We start from the raw sequence: 14904 nt of genomic DNA, 5'->3' as shown, positions 1-14904 counted from the left end.
AGAAGTGAAATAAGTAGAGTATATCAAAAGTAACTTATTTTAATTGATATTATCTGACCAACTTGTAAAGAAAACTTGCTCAACTCCAGATATATGTTCTTGTTTTTTCCCTCTCATCTGTTACTTTACCATTTACAGCTCAGTCTTCTTTTTCATTTGTTATTTACTTGGTTCATAAAAGTACATAGAAGAATAGCAAATATAATGTGTAATTGGCCTTTATAAATTTTGAAATAGATATTAAAGCACAGTTCTGATGGTCTTACTATATTTTTCAGTTTATTTTTGTTGAAACATAAACAGCCTTATTTGAAAAGATATATATGGCTTCTACACACCTTTTTTTAAATTCCTATTTACTTATTTATCATGAAGCATATCTAAAGTCAAGTAGTTCCAAAAAAAAAGACATGTATATAGCTCCAACTTGCCAATTACATACTGACATGTTGAATATTAAACATAAACTGGCTTCATGTATTTCTCTCACCAAAATGCAAAATTTAATAACAAATAAAAAAACCAACACAATCCACACAGTTGGAAAGACTTGCATGCTACTAATAACTGTTGATCTTGTGTTATTAGGTAAAATAAATGTTGTTTCTGGTAGTTTAGTTTTTTAAGTTTAGAAAAACAGAATTACTTTCAGATATTATTTTTTTAATGGTCATAGGGATCTGTCAAACTAATACTTACATTTTTGTACAGCCAGCCTAAGAGGATGCTGTTAACATAGGTCATACAAATACCTGGGTTACTTACAATGATTAACTCTGAAATACAATCATGTCATAATACATTGTTTAAATTTAAATCTGTCATTTTTCTCTAAGCATAATTAAATATTTTAGAATGGTTTGTTTGATTCATTTTGCTAATCTAGTTTATTCCCCTAAAACCCCCACTTTTAGAATTTGAATTTTCAATTTTGATTGTAGTTTTTCTGAAGTAACTCAAAGGCAATCACTTATTCAAAAACTGTAGAATTGACTAGCTCTGCTAGTAAAAAAATGTATAACAAAACTTTTATTAAACTTCTATTTCTTGTTCTTATGTTTTTACACAAAACATAAAAACATCAGAATTTTTAATTGTTTTGACCCTTTTTTTTTAGGAAGAGGATGTGTCTGGTTCCACCATGTTTTCAAAGAAAAATTAAATTTGTTGTAGCAAAAGTGAAAAAAAACAATTGCATCAGTTATTATCAGAACTGAAAAACACTTTTTGTCATTCTTCATCCAAAAACTGAAAAATAGCAATCTTTTGACAAACTCTTTAAAAAAAAAAGTACTCACAATAATGTCAAATTTATAAAATTTAACTTGTGATATAAAGCAAGGGCAATGTAAGGTATGTCTTTTACTTCTCTGCCAATTAGCTGTATCTTAATCATTTTATTTTCCATGAAAATACAAGAAATGTGTGTTGAAGAAAACACTGGGCATAACTAATCTTAAATAGTAGAATTCTGGATTCTTCAAATTTTCTGATGAGGATGCTGTATGGTGAAAATTTTAAGCCCAAATAACTTTACATTTGAACTAGATATATATAAGGTTTATTAACTCTTCTGACTCAGGATGATGCAGTTTGTATCATTTCTACTGGGGAAGAACATTTATACAAAAAACATACGGTAACTCTGAGCATTCTTCACAAAACCTCTTAGGACTTTGTTAAAGCTTTAATTTACAAGGTTCGAACATTTCGGAATAACTTATTCCATCTTCAGCAAAATCTGAAAATTGTGTTACAAAGATGATTATTACTAAAATTATAATATAATAACATAATCCTTAGTCTAGTTAGTTATTAAGAAAATGACTTGCACAGAAAAGTGTTTAAAGGGTACCAGTGGTTAAAGTGTTAATATACACAATCTAGCACTATATATATTACAAGTAACAATACCCCCACTTTTAGCAGTTCATCAGACTCATTTAAGAGTGCAATGAGATTTATTTGTCTGTGGTACTTTGAAAACTGTTTTGAACTACAACAATAGATATTCACGAACTACATGTACATTTGCTTTTTGTTCTTAAACAGCTAAAGTAGGAAATCTAAAATTAATCATACATCTGATTTTTAAGTCACTATTTCAAAATATAACTTACAATTTCTCCATGCTTAACAGCAATTCCCAACTACATAAATACATCTCTTTCTGTAATTAGTTTTATATCTGACACCATACAAGTCACATAACTGAAATTCTGGATTTTCAAAATGAAAGCAGAAGCATTTTGAAAAATATTTTGATGTACCAAAAATAATGGTATGTTGCTCTTACTACAATAATAAATTCTCATTTGTACATAAAATCCTGTTACAATCAATGCTCATAAATTATTATACATATGATTAGTCAAGTTTATGAACTTAATGATTTATTTTTTAAAGAAAACTAATTAAAAATTATAACTTCTGTTACAGGTAGTAGTAGTTCAAGTCCTCATCAATCCTGATGACAAGTACAAAAACCCTTTAGTTTAGTTTCCTGAAAGCTTTAAAAAAAAAATCTACATATATTCAAGGTGTGATAACTAAAACAAAAGAAAAAAAAGTTTCCTATTACATATGAATTTAAAATTAGGTTAGGTAAGCATGGAATTTTTTCATCTTATAAATTTTTGTATGCATTTAGCTCTACTCTTTTATGATCCAGTTTTCTTAAGTGCATGTGACCTAGAGCTGTCACATTAAATGCTTCTATTTCCTGAGTGAAATGCTAATGTCTGATAGCAAAAGGCAATGTATGTTTAGTTAATACACACATGGTAAATGACATAAACTTCAAGGAAAAATGTTGTGTACAAGAAACTGTTTTCTTTCTTTTTTTTATAAAAAATATTAAGTCAAAATTTCTCAATGACTTAATAGCTTTTATCAAAATTCAAAAATTTAATGCCCAAAGTTTACAAGAAAAACCATGGGGAAGATACTTTTTTCATGACCAGTTACTAATGACCCACAATGTCAATCAGTGCCATATATATTATTGCTCACATTTCCTAGGGCATTTCTTAAGTTCTACACTACAATACCATTTGTATTTTGAAACAAAGACATGAAAGTGTTGTCAAATATTTATTTTCTGCAGCAGATGTTTTCATTTGCTGATGTGTTTCTGATATTCATAAGACTTGTCAGTGCTCCATAGTGCTATATTTTCATTTGGAACTCCAACATAGTAAATATTTTGTTCCAAAATTGTTGAAAAAGATGGCACAGTTGGTAAACAAATTATGATCATATTTTATTGAAAAACTCATAGTCCCAGGTAAAATTATTTAATTTCTTAACCATGTCACTGAAAGTACCAGGGTCAGGTATTTTCAGACAGGGTAGGTCAGGTAACCAAAAACAGTTTTTTTTTTTCTTGACTGAAATAAAATATAGAAGATTTTAATGTCTCTTCATTTCATATATCTTATTTCTGTACAGAACAAAAAAGTATTAACTCTTTCCATTCAAGCATCCTTTTGATGCACATATCACAAGGTTTTACTGATTTATGTTCATAATTTAATTAAAGTACTTTATCATCATGGTATATGAATAAAATTGACATCAAAACATAGATAATAATGCATTATCTCATTTGATAGATTAAAACTTTGGTTTTTATTTGGTTATAATTAATATAGTATTAAACATCAGAGAGAACTATTGGTAATTTGTGAAATAGAGGATGTGACAGGTGGGTGTATCAAGAAGGATTTGATTTTCTAATTTATGGCTCTGTAATTAAATAAGATTGAAGTCTATAAAACTTATGCTTTGCCTGAGCAATAACAATATTATAATGAATGAATTATGTTAAATTTTGTACTTCTGGGAGGGGTGGTAAATAAACTAGAGAAGAGAGGATACATAGAGAGCAAATGTCACAATTCTCACATTATGGGAAATTGAGGATATTTTTAAAATATTTTGTTATAAAATTAAGAACCTAAAACTTATATAATATTAAAATTTATATTATGTTCTTTCCTGTACAGAGAACTGTCTATTTCATTTTCAGTTCAAACTTTATTCCCATGGGAAATGCACCATTGAGCTTAACTGAATTCTAAACAGCTCTTATCAAACAGTTAGAAAGCCAGAAAAATTGTGATAGTCATAGGACATTGCCTGCTTTTTGTGTGTGTTATTATTCAGTGTCGTTTGGTGTATTATGTCATTAAATAAAAAATTATTTAGTGCAATAGTGTAAAAATGCAGGGTTAAGTTTCTTCGACAGTTAACAGCAAAAATAAAGACCCAAGTAAGTACTATATTTCTTGTTATTCATATGTATTCTTTATTTATTATTATAAAAGTAACTAAAATGTAAAAAATAAAAAATTTTAGGTTAGATAAGGTAAAATACTTGCTATTAGCCCATGCATTACATAATTCAATAGGGTAACGTGAGCTGCACATTTGCCAAATGACTTAGAACTTGTGTGGCAGGAATATTAGTTAGACACAGTTTAAAGAGCAACAAAATAATAAAATTTAAGTGTACTGTTACAAGTTTAAAGCTATTTAAAATAAAAATGCAGTTTTGTGTTACAATTTGTAGTTATGCTAGAAAAAAAAGGGTAATTTAAATTTATTTCATTTTTTTATGGTGGTTACGAGGTCGGTCAACTTTGTATAGGATTAGGGAAAAAAAATAACAAATAAAATATAAAGTTTTACTGAAATTTATTGAGGAGGTTTTAGAGATTATGAAAACAAAATTTGAGAATTTTCAGATGATGAAAAGTATTTTTAATCTTAACATGAAAATCTCTTTACACCAGAAGCGGTCAACACTTTGACTCAATATGTTCACAGAGAAATTTATAGTGAAAATACTTCCTTAAAAATTCTGATTTTTTATCCACAAAAAAGACACTTATTTCTTACTGAAAGCTTGTGAAACTTTTTGAAGATACACAAAACATATTGAAAGTTATAGTATGAAAACCAAAAAGATCAATCTGGGGTCACAAACTCGGTCAATTTGGCTGAGCCTGTAGCAAGAAGGTTAAACACTTGTAAAAGAAGCTTAGTGATTAGTGAAAACTTAGAAAAATTATTCAGTTGGTGTTTTATCCATTATAAATTAATAGAAAAATGTGAAGGTAATAAAATAAATTAATTAGACTTTAGAGAAAAGACACATTTAAATCACTATGGTAGTAATTTATTTACTTGGCGACGTTTCTAGCAAATGCTCTTTTTCAAGCCAGAAACAAGTCTGACATTAATGACATTAACCGACAGGCTTGTTTCTGGCTTGAAAAAAAGCATTTGCTTGAAACATCGCCAAGTAAATAAATTACTATCATAGTGATTTAAAGGTGATTTTTCTCTAAAAATCTAATTTTTTTATCCACTGTAGTTGTGTTTCTGTTCTTACTATTTTACTTTATGAAGAAGTTTATATATGCCAGCTGTCAACCCACTGAATTTAGCAAAAATGTAGTAAATAATGAAGGAACTGCTAGCTTGAGCATCAGTAAGAATATCTAATAATATCTTTGAATAAGTTTGCTAAAAATACAATGCTAACACACATGTGGAATCATTACTAATGCATTGTTATTATAATTTACTTACTTTTTTCTTGGACTTGAATACACTGCATTTGAAAACATTACTTCCTCCCTCTCTTGCAATGTAACTGAAGATTTTCAGGTCTTGGGAGTCATGAGAAACATAAAATATCCTAGAAAATTCAAAACACAATTATGTAACATAAATGTGTAGACTTATAATTTCTACAGGTAAAACATATTGCAAAACTCATTGATAAATTCTATAAACTAACGAGTATCGTATCGTAAAGTCGTGATATCATTGTATCATTACATTTTCTGATATGATATGATTTATGCATCTTCAAGAAATTTGGCAAGCTTTCAGTAAACATTATACAAGTCTTTTGTACAGAAAAAATCAGAATTTCTAATAAAGTATTTTTGCTAAAAATTAATAATTCAATAAAGGAAGATGAGTATTGAGTACTACTTACTGTCTTCATTCCTTTTATCAAAAACATTACATGCAAATTAGCATACACAACATTTTCTTCCTTGCAACAAACTGAATAAAGGGATTTTTATTTATTTATCCTTGTTAAAAGTAAAGCAATATACACCTTAAAAAATATCACCACCAATATAATTTCTGGCTTCAATGTTTAGAAAGAGTTCTAAGCTACATGTAAAGTTTCGTTTTCCTCTAAAATTGGTTTCATTATCAATTACTGGTCTTCACAGAATTAGTCTCATTTCCAATTCAAGGCACTTTACACCCCATAAACTCATTCTTAATGGCTTTTGATCAAAATACTTTCAAAAACCAATGGTCTTCAAGAGCATGTCAACAGAAATTGCTTTATTAACCTATGCTAAATATATTTAGTTATCAATACGTTCTATTTCTTATTTACTAATATGCTATTTCTATTACTAAAAGAATCATCAAATTTCATTTAATAGTTGCTCTTTCTGCTGTCTGCTCTTGATATAACCTTTTCATTCATACTCTATGAAATACAAGAAATATAGCAGTGTTTGAAAAGACTGTATAAAACTTTGGTTAAATTATTCAAGAAATATTCATTCACATTCAATGCACAACATTCAATTTTCTAGCAAAAGAAAAAAAATTGCTTTCACCTTAACTAAGGAAAACAAAATCAAAAGTTTGAGTATTTAGAGCCCAAATATATCATCATGTAGTATCACAGTGTTGCCTCCTTTGCAGTAGATATCAATATCACCTAAAATGCTATAACATGCTTGGCCCTAAAAGCATTATCTTACAATACCCAGTGCAAGGACCCCAACTTTATGATCCTCAAACTCTGAAGGAAGCTCTGATTAATTAACATTAGTAAAAATAAAAAATTACCTGTATATAGGATGTTGCATTAATAAAAATCTGTTGTCATTTAATACCCAATGGTTTTTCTAGGAGAAATAAATACAACAATGGTATATAAGAATCATTTCATTACAACAAAAATGACTACAGTTGCACTATGTAAAATTAGCACATGTAATGTCAATAGTAAACCTGATGAACAAAGTTGAGGTTTGTTCAAGCATGGTTTTAAATGTTAAAAAAACAACCCATTGTTTTAAATATTAAAATAACTTACTCATTATATAGAAGGTTACAGAAATGCATACCCCTATATTGTAATATGTCATGGTTGAATTTTACACATGAAGCTCACTCTTTGACATGATATGCCAAACTCTTAAGGTTAACATTAAGAAATAATGCACAGTCTTTACCATAATACAGTACATAAGACTTGAAATACAGATTTTTGCCACTATACAATATCTTGTTAGGGTTAACATTACATTTAGACAATATGTAAAGACTTCATGATACCAAAGACTGTAACAGTTGAGACTATAACTCTCCATCAATATGAGGGTAATACATCCTCCATGTGCAGAAACCAGGGGTAAAATTCTTAAAAAAAAAGAAAAAAAGTTGAGGTACTCAGCTGGGTAAAGTGGACCAGTTTTTGAAAAAGAAAAAAAAATGTACATGTAAGCATAAAAAATGACATGGCAGCTCAAATAAGTCCTGGTACTAGTACCACTTTAAAAAATAGGTTCCGGTACTCAGTACTGGTGAGTATTGGCAGTAATCTTCAAGAGCACTAGCATTCGAACACAGACTCATTCTTGATAAGGCAAACTAAATGCACCATATGTGGGAAGAAAATGTGGAAGATAGTGCTGAGAGGTAAGAAAAATGTTAATTTCAGAAATGCTACTCACCTATCTTTACATAACAAAGAGCTAGAATCCCATATTAAAGGTGATGGAAAAACTAGTGCACATATATTACAAAGATGAGCTCCTTTCTGAAAACCACATCAGAATGGGAAGGCCCACAGAATGTGACATCCATGATGTGGTGGCAATTTAGTGGGGCAGCACTGGGTAGAAAACCATATCCATCTCAAGCAGGGAATACTTTTCACCCAACAAAGATGGCTGAGCAAAAGAAATTGCCATAAGATTGGGAGAATGGCAGATTGCTCAACCATCCATTATTGTACAGGCAGACAGCCAACCATGAATGTGTAATGTGGCTTGGGTTATAAGTCAGACCATTCCATGTACGAAAAATACTTATGTAAGATATTTAACACAAAAATAAGATAAAGGAGTAACATCCCAGACCTGTTTCCCAGGGTGAGCTCAAAACCCATCCAGTTGGACTTAATCATCAGAAAAGGCTTGGTTTGGAACATTGTGTGGTGTCATGTACTACACTATCAGGTAATACCCAGTCCTTATTCCCAAACAAGAGGTGTATCCACCCAGTCTCATACTAGGAGATTGCACTAGGCTGATGAGGAACTCTCCATATTGACTTTCTCTGTGGCTTGAGTTTGGGGAGGCAAGTGTTCTCCAATACTTTACTAAAAGAAATGGGGGAAGGGAATTTTAGTGAAGGAGAACATCAAACAGATGTATGGACCATTATCATCAAGCACAATCATCTGAAATTAGGTCCCACACTGAGATAATGCAATGAATTACCACAACTAAAGACAGCAAGCACAAGCCAGATGTGAGGACAGGCCCACACCAGATGTTGTTGATTTTTTTTTTATGTATTCCCTGTGAGGCAACAACAGCTACTTGGTGGGTTCCATTGTAACCATAATATAGATATAAATATATATAGTTTGAATAGGATGGTTGTGTGACCTATGAAAGAGTAAAATAAACAACTCACCATTAGAACTACTGTGAAGAGTGGAGAATGATAACTGGAGGGAGATGAAAGCAAGGATAGGTAAAATTGAGTGAGCCATCAGAGCCTCAAGAGATGAAAAGAAGACAGTTTATTTCTGGAGATAGCTACAATGACAGGCAAGAAACCACTGAAGTGAACGCTTATGAACACAACCAAAAGAAATGAGGGACACAAAAGAAAAGAATCCTAAAAAAACTCTTGCATGAAATTAAGGATATATGAGAGCCCTGACATCAAAAATTCCATGTCACTAAGACAAAAAAGTAGATTGAACCTGCCCCACATACGAAGTTAGAGAGATCCTCAAGTGAATGGAATATAGGGTGGCTCTTAGACTGAAATGATGAGTTGGATCAGCCATCCTAAATGAGACAAGTGGTGTGGTTTGAACATGGCAGTCTTAGAATGAAGCATTTTGCAAAGGAAACTTTGCTGCAGAGCATAGTTGTCAGACAAAGTATAACTGGACTTTGGTGACATGGACTGTAAGGACATGTTGAGATTTCAAAATCATTTTAATATATCATACTTAACAGCTGTATATGACACTGTGATTCTTAGATTTTAGGCTTGATTAAAAGATCCTCAGTTTTCAGTTATATCTCAATTTAAATATTACTGTTATACTTCTCTGGGTAAAAAAGTTTGATGGAATGGTATTTTCAACCAAACCTTGAAATTCTAATTTATAAATATCTAGATTAACTTCTCAGTGTATAGAGCAATGCAGAACCAGGTTTTAGCCATTCAGACATTAAAGGTATGTGATTAACATGATCACCTGTGACCATCAATTACTATTATTAGTGTCAGGTAAAATAACTGAAATTAGGATTAAATCCTTTGTCACAAAAAATAATTGACAGCACATGGAGGATATATCACTCTCCTACTGGTGGAGGGCTATAGTCTAATGATGATTACATCATAGGCTGGTGCAATACATGTTGACACATGTAGGGATGGGAATTGTGGTCAGGGATTATGACATGCTCAGGAACTTACACAGAAGTGCATACAAAGTAATTTTGTAGTTTTCTGCACAGAAATGAAAAGTGTCTCTGAATATCTATTTTTACAGCTTCGTTCTATATGAATTCTAAATTAGATACTAGAAAAATCACCATTAACATATACTTGCACTGTGCTCCCTACAGTCATAGTAAAACCATTAAGCCAATGCACTTAGTTCCAGATTTTCTTCAAACATCAAATTAACACAAGACAAACATCATTGATTTAATTCTAATAGTATAGATAACAATGTGAAAGTCTAAAGCCAACTGACTTGTTAATTTGGTCACTGAGAAGTAATTAAGTAGAGTAATTCATTATTTGAAAGTTAGAGTTCTAAGAACTAAGAAAAGATCACCAGGGTCATAGTTATGACCAAAATAATTTTAATTACCCTGGGCTCTTACCATGCTTTTTAATGAATCAATTTTAATTAAAAGCTAATCTTCTAAAGCACAATATTTATAGCAAAGCAAATAGTTTTGTTAAACATTGGCCAACATATTACAGAGTAAACTTTTCTTATAGCTTGCCAATGATGACCAAACATTTTGGCTCTTTTTTTAACAATGCATTTAATTTATGAAAAAAAAAGTTTATATTCTAAACAAGCCAATTTTATTAGGAACTTACAACACAAGCTCATTAGTACCACACGTTAACTACCCATGACAAACAGAGCTTTTCAATCCATTGTACACATTACTGTGGAGATATGAACTTATTTGTGTTCATCATCAATGTCTTATTACCTAATAAAAAGGTTTTGAAGGTTACAATGCATTGTTATGAGATTCAAAGCAATAAAGTCTACTTAAACATACAATCATTATGTTGGTATTGTTATATTCAGACTACTCTACTAACCTTTTTTCCTTTTTTAAGGCTAACCTTTATACCTTCTACAGAAATATTTAAATTGACTTTTCGCTTCCTCATACCTTTGGCCTTGAATTCATACTGTAAGAAAAAAGAAAAATCATATTCTACAAAACGTTTCCATTATCCAACAGTAAAGTAGTTCTAACCAGAGTAGATAATACTGAGATCAGTAGAACTCCATCTAGACAATTTAACAATTTAATCCAGGATTCTTTTGTATTTTATTTTTCAAAATCGCTTATTAAAAAAAAATGATCACTTCTGAAAAAGTTAACTGTTGCAAATAATCCACACAAAAAGAAGTAAAACGTTCCTCAGATTATATTAATTACAGTTTCATAGCAATGGATGTTTCGTAAGATGTTTAAATACATCCTAATTTAGCAGTTAGTCAAGTGAATGGCAAAACATTAGTTTTTTCACTGAATCAAGTGAAGTTATGAGTAATTCACCTTACATATACTTCTTAACAACACTATTACAGTATTAAAGCATGCATGATGCTTGTAAAACCTATTCTCCTGCTTGATATATATTTTGAATATAACAAATCTTACATTTTTTTTATAACATACACAAATTCACTAAATATTTTTAGTTGTTTTGTTTTTTTGTCTACAATAAAACAAAATATTAATTTGAAAGAATTTAACAAATAAATTTTGAAATATCTTACATACATATGTTAAATAATGATATAGAAGATCTGTAGCTTGATGTATTAATATCAAGACAAAAAATAAATACAAAATATTAGAACCAAAAGAAAGAATTAACCCTGTGACTACTTATGAAGTACGTAATAAGACTTCTTGTAATACAGTATGGTTTAGCAGATTCATGAGTGAAAGGAAAATGAAATGATGTCAATTACTTTGTCAAAACAACATTCTCTTTACTCCTTCAACAAACACAGAAGGCTATCAACCATACATCACATAAGTGATGAATCGATAATTTAACATATAAAAAATAGACTGAAGTGAAATTAATAAAGTAACAAAAACTCCCTTCATCTCTCTGTGAACTTATATTTGCACTCATAAAACATTTAACATTTTGTGGCAATTACATTAATTCAATATGAATTACTGCAAAATGAAAATGTTTTTTTAAGAGATATTTAACTATGAAAAACACCAGTAATGATTTACACATTTCACAAAATTGGTCCAAAATAAAGAAAAAACCTGATTTCTGGTAAAAATTGAAAAAGCAATCATCACTGATAAATGTATATGCCCTACCAAGAATATTTAAATTAGGTGGTATAAAACTTCAGACAAAGGGAAACCAAACATTTAAATGTTGTATTTTCTTACCCTAATACGCCTCATGACAGCCACTATTTCCAATCTATTGCTAGGTCGTGGAACATCCAGAGTACCTATATACTTTAAAAAATATTCAGTCAACTTCATATAATATTTTGCCATTACAGAAGCAATAACTGTACCTGAAATATACACATTTATCTATTTTGTGTATGTGTATAGGTGAATATAATTAAAATTCTTTCTGTCAGTTAGTAGGGCACCAAATGACAATATCTAATGATCATTCCGATAACTTTTGTTCCAGGCTCTGATTTCAGTTTGGAAAGTAACTGTACTAATTACATCAGTAAAAATTATAAATTCTCTAAGAGAAAAATATCTTCTGAAGTGACTTCAATTCATCCTAACAAATTTGCCCTTGATAATGCTGTTAAATAAACTCAGTAATGTTGAATTCTGAAATTCGAACTGATATTTACTTTACCAGAGCAATGTTTTTAAAATGCATTTTCATGAATAAACCCATATCTATTTAAATTATAAAAATACTTTTATGTTCTTTAATTCTTTTTCAAGTGTAAACAGTGATACATAAAAATTAATTGATAATAACTTAATTACTTTAAAATACTGCCATGTTATGCTAACTTTTCATTACATAATTATAAATGGTGGTGGAAGTACTTCAAATAAAAAGTATAATAAATCTAGTATAATTATTTTATCATTATATCAATAAAAAGAAAAAGTTGATGTTTTAAGATCAAGACAAAAAAAAAATATTATAACCAAAAATTAATATTTTCCTACACTGAAAATATATTTCCAATGGATACTTACCTCCTACCACATAATAGCTTTTCTTGTTCAGTGCTGCCCTCTATATGTTAAAGTGTTTTTGCTCACTACTAGCCTTGAAATTCCCACCTACTCCATGTTTCTATGTGGTTCAGCTGCATTGCAGCATGCAAATAAGCATGTGACAACCCTCCACCAAAAGGAGCATGATACACACTTTTGTTGCAGCTGGCTCCCTCTATAGTGTAGAACCAAATCTTCACTTCAAGATTAGGCAGAAAAGAAGCATTGGAAGTGTGAGAGTAGGAAGGTATCTAACAGAAATATATTTTCAGTGTAGGATAATATTAACTTCTGATACACTATCTTACCTCTGTTCACATAATAGCTAGAATCCCACCTACAATTTACCTAGATGAGCACCCTTCAGAAAGCATCTGAAGAATGCCCATTGAGTATGACTTCTCTTGTTCTAGGAACACACTCGTGGAAGACTGCACTACATCTGAACCAGGTATACCCTTCACCCTCATTGAATAGATGTATTGCTAAATGGGCAGCAAAGATGAACATACAAAAATTTGTCATAAGCAGTCTAGGTATTACATGGATAGGGCACATCAGACTATAGTTAGGAGGTCAACTCCAGTCCAAAACCAGTGGAATAGGGATTGGATCATTCCCTCCATGGTAGGGGGAGAGTACTCAACCATTTTTATCCAGACTGTAAACTAGAGGTCAACTCCATTCCAAAAGCATAGTATCTGGGAGTAGGTCACCTGGTAGGAGAAGGGTCCTTGATCAACTGTACCTGGACACGCCCATGGTGTACAGTGGCTAATGCATATTGGACTATAATCAGAAGGTCAACTCCAGTCCAAAACCAGCAGTATCGGGAATGGATCATCCAGACCACAGTAGGAGGAGGGTCCTCTACAATCTTCACCTGATACTCAGGAACCAGAAGGGAAAGAGCACTTCCATTCTGAGAACCCAAGCAATCACGTGCGCATACCTAATACAACCAAGACCTGTTCCCCTGGGAACCGACACCTGGATGACAATAGGAAGGTAGAATGCAAAGTGGAGGGTCAACTCCAGTCCAAAACCATGCAGCATTGGGAATGTATCGTCCAATCCATGGTACAAGAAGGGTCCCAGCCCACTCACATGTGAGGACTTATATTAGCTGGTCCAGCTCCAACCAATACCTATTGCCCATAAACTGACATCCAGGCAGCAGTAGAAAGGAGGATTCCCAGCCATAGGGGTGAATTGCATGTGATAGAAAAAGCCAGTCCAAAACCATGCGGCATCTGGAATTGTACATCAGGTCCACAGTAGGAGGATAATCAATTATCTACATTGACAGAATACTACTGCCCTACTCTCAACTGAGTGGGATTGAGCAAACTAAGGAGGAAGCCATCATGGTCCACCACCTTAGTGGCTAGGAGCTGGTAAGTGGTAAGGACTCAAGTACTCCACTGAAAGAATGGTTTAATAAACAGCATGAAAAATGATATATATAAATTAAAGTAAAAGCATGAGCAAAAATAACACACATTAACACTACTGTGCCAAATCGAGAAGTAAAGGTTAGGTTCTACAGTATAGAAGAAACCAGCTGTGACAGATGTGTGTGTCGTGTTCTTGTTGGAGGAGGGTTGTTACATGCTTATTTGCATATTACAATGCAGCTGAACCACACAGAAATGTGAAGTAGGTGGGAGTTTCAAGGCTAGTGGCAAGTGAAAAAAAGTTGCACATAAGGTAAGATGTCATACTGGAAGAAAGAATTAACCAAATGGCTACTTATGAAGTAGGTAATAAGACTTCTTGTAGCACAACTATTATTATTTTATCATTGTATTATCATAAGTTCTATAATTTGATGACGAGGAACCCACTTTGAGACTAATAATGGCTGGAGACGGCTTGAATGGGTAATGAAGAAAAACTTTAATATAAGTTTAACATAACAGCACATGTACAACGTTTCGACAAGGTTTTGTCATCATCAGGTACAAGAAAAACTTTAATATAAGTTTAACATAACAGCACATGTACAACGTTTCGACAAGGTTTTGTCATCATCAGGTACTGTTATGTTATGTTATTTGCTGTTATGTTAAACTTATATTAAAGTTTTTCT

The 14904-nt window shown here is 31.4% G+C and overlaps 1 protein-coding gene across 1 annotated transcript in view; it reads right to left on the bottom strand.

Annotated features, from left to right (window-relative positions):
- LOC106465621 (carboxyl-terminal PDZ ligand of neuronal nitric oxide synthase protein-like) overlaps window positions 1–14904 on the bottom strand; it is a gene marked incomplete at its 5' end in the record, with an annotated part of 51852 nt that overhangs the window by 25294 nt on the left and 11654 nt on the right. Inside the window, 4 exons of the mRNA XM_022393550.1 lie at window positions 5599–5707; window positions 6898–6956; window positions 10660–10752; window positions 11997–12068. Of these exons, the coding sequence (XP_022249258.1) occupies window positions 5599–5707; window positions 6898–6956; window positions 10660–10752; window positions 11997–12068 (333 nt within the window). The remainder of the gene's footprint in view (window positions 1–5598; window positions 5708–6897; window positions 6957–10659; window positions 10753–11996; window positions 12069–14904) is intronic.

Source organism: Limulus polyphemus, unplaced genomic scaffold (genome assembly GCF_000517525.1).
Source record: "Limulus polyphemus unplaced genomic scaffold, Limulus_polyphemus-2.1.2 Scaffold2002, whole genome shotgun sequence".
Taxonomy (NCBI): domain Eukaryota; kingdom Metazoa; phylum Arthropoda; class Merostomata; order Xiphosura; family Limulidae; genus Limulus; species Limulus polyphemus.
This window is presented reverse-complemented; position numbering and strand designations above follow the sequence as displayed.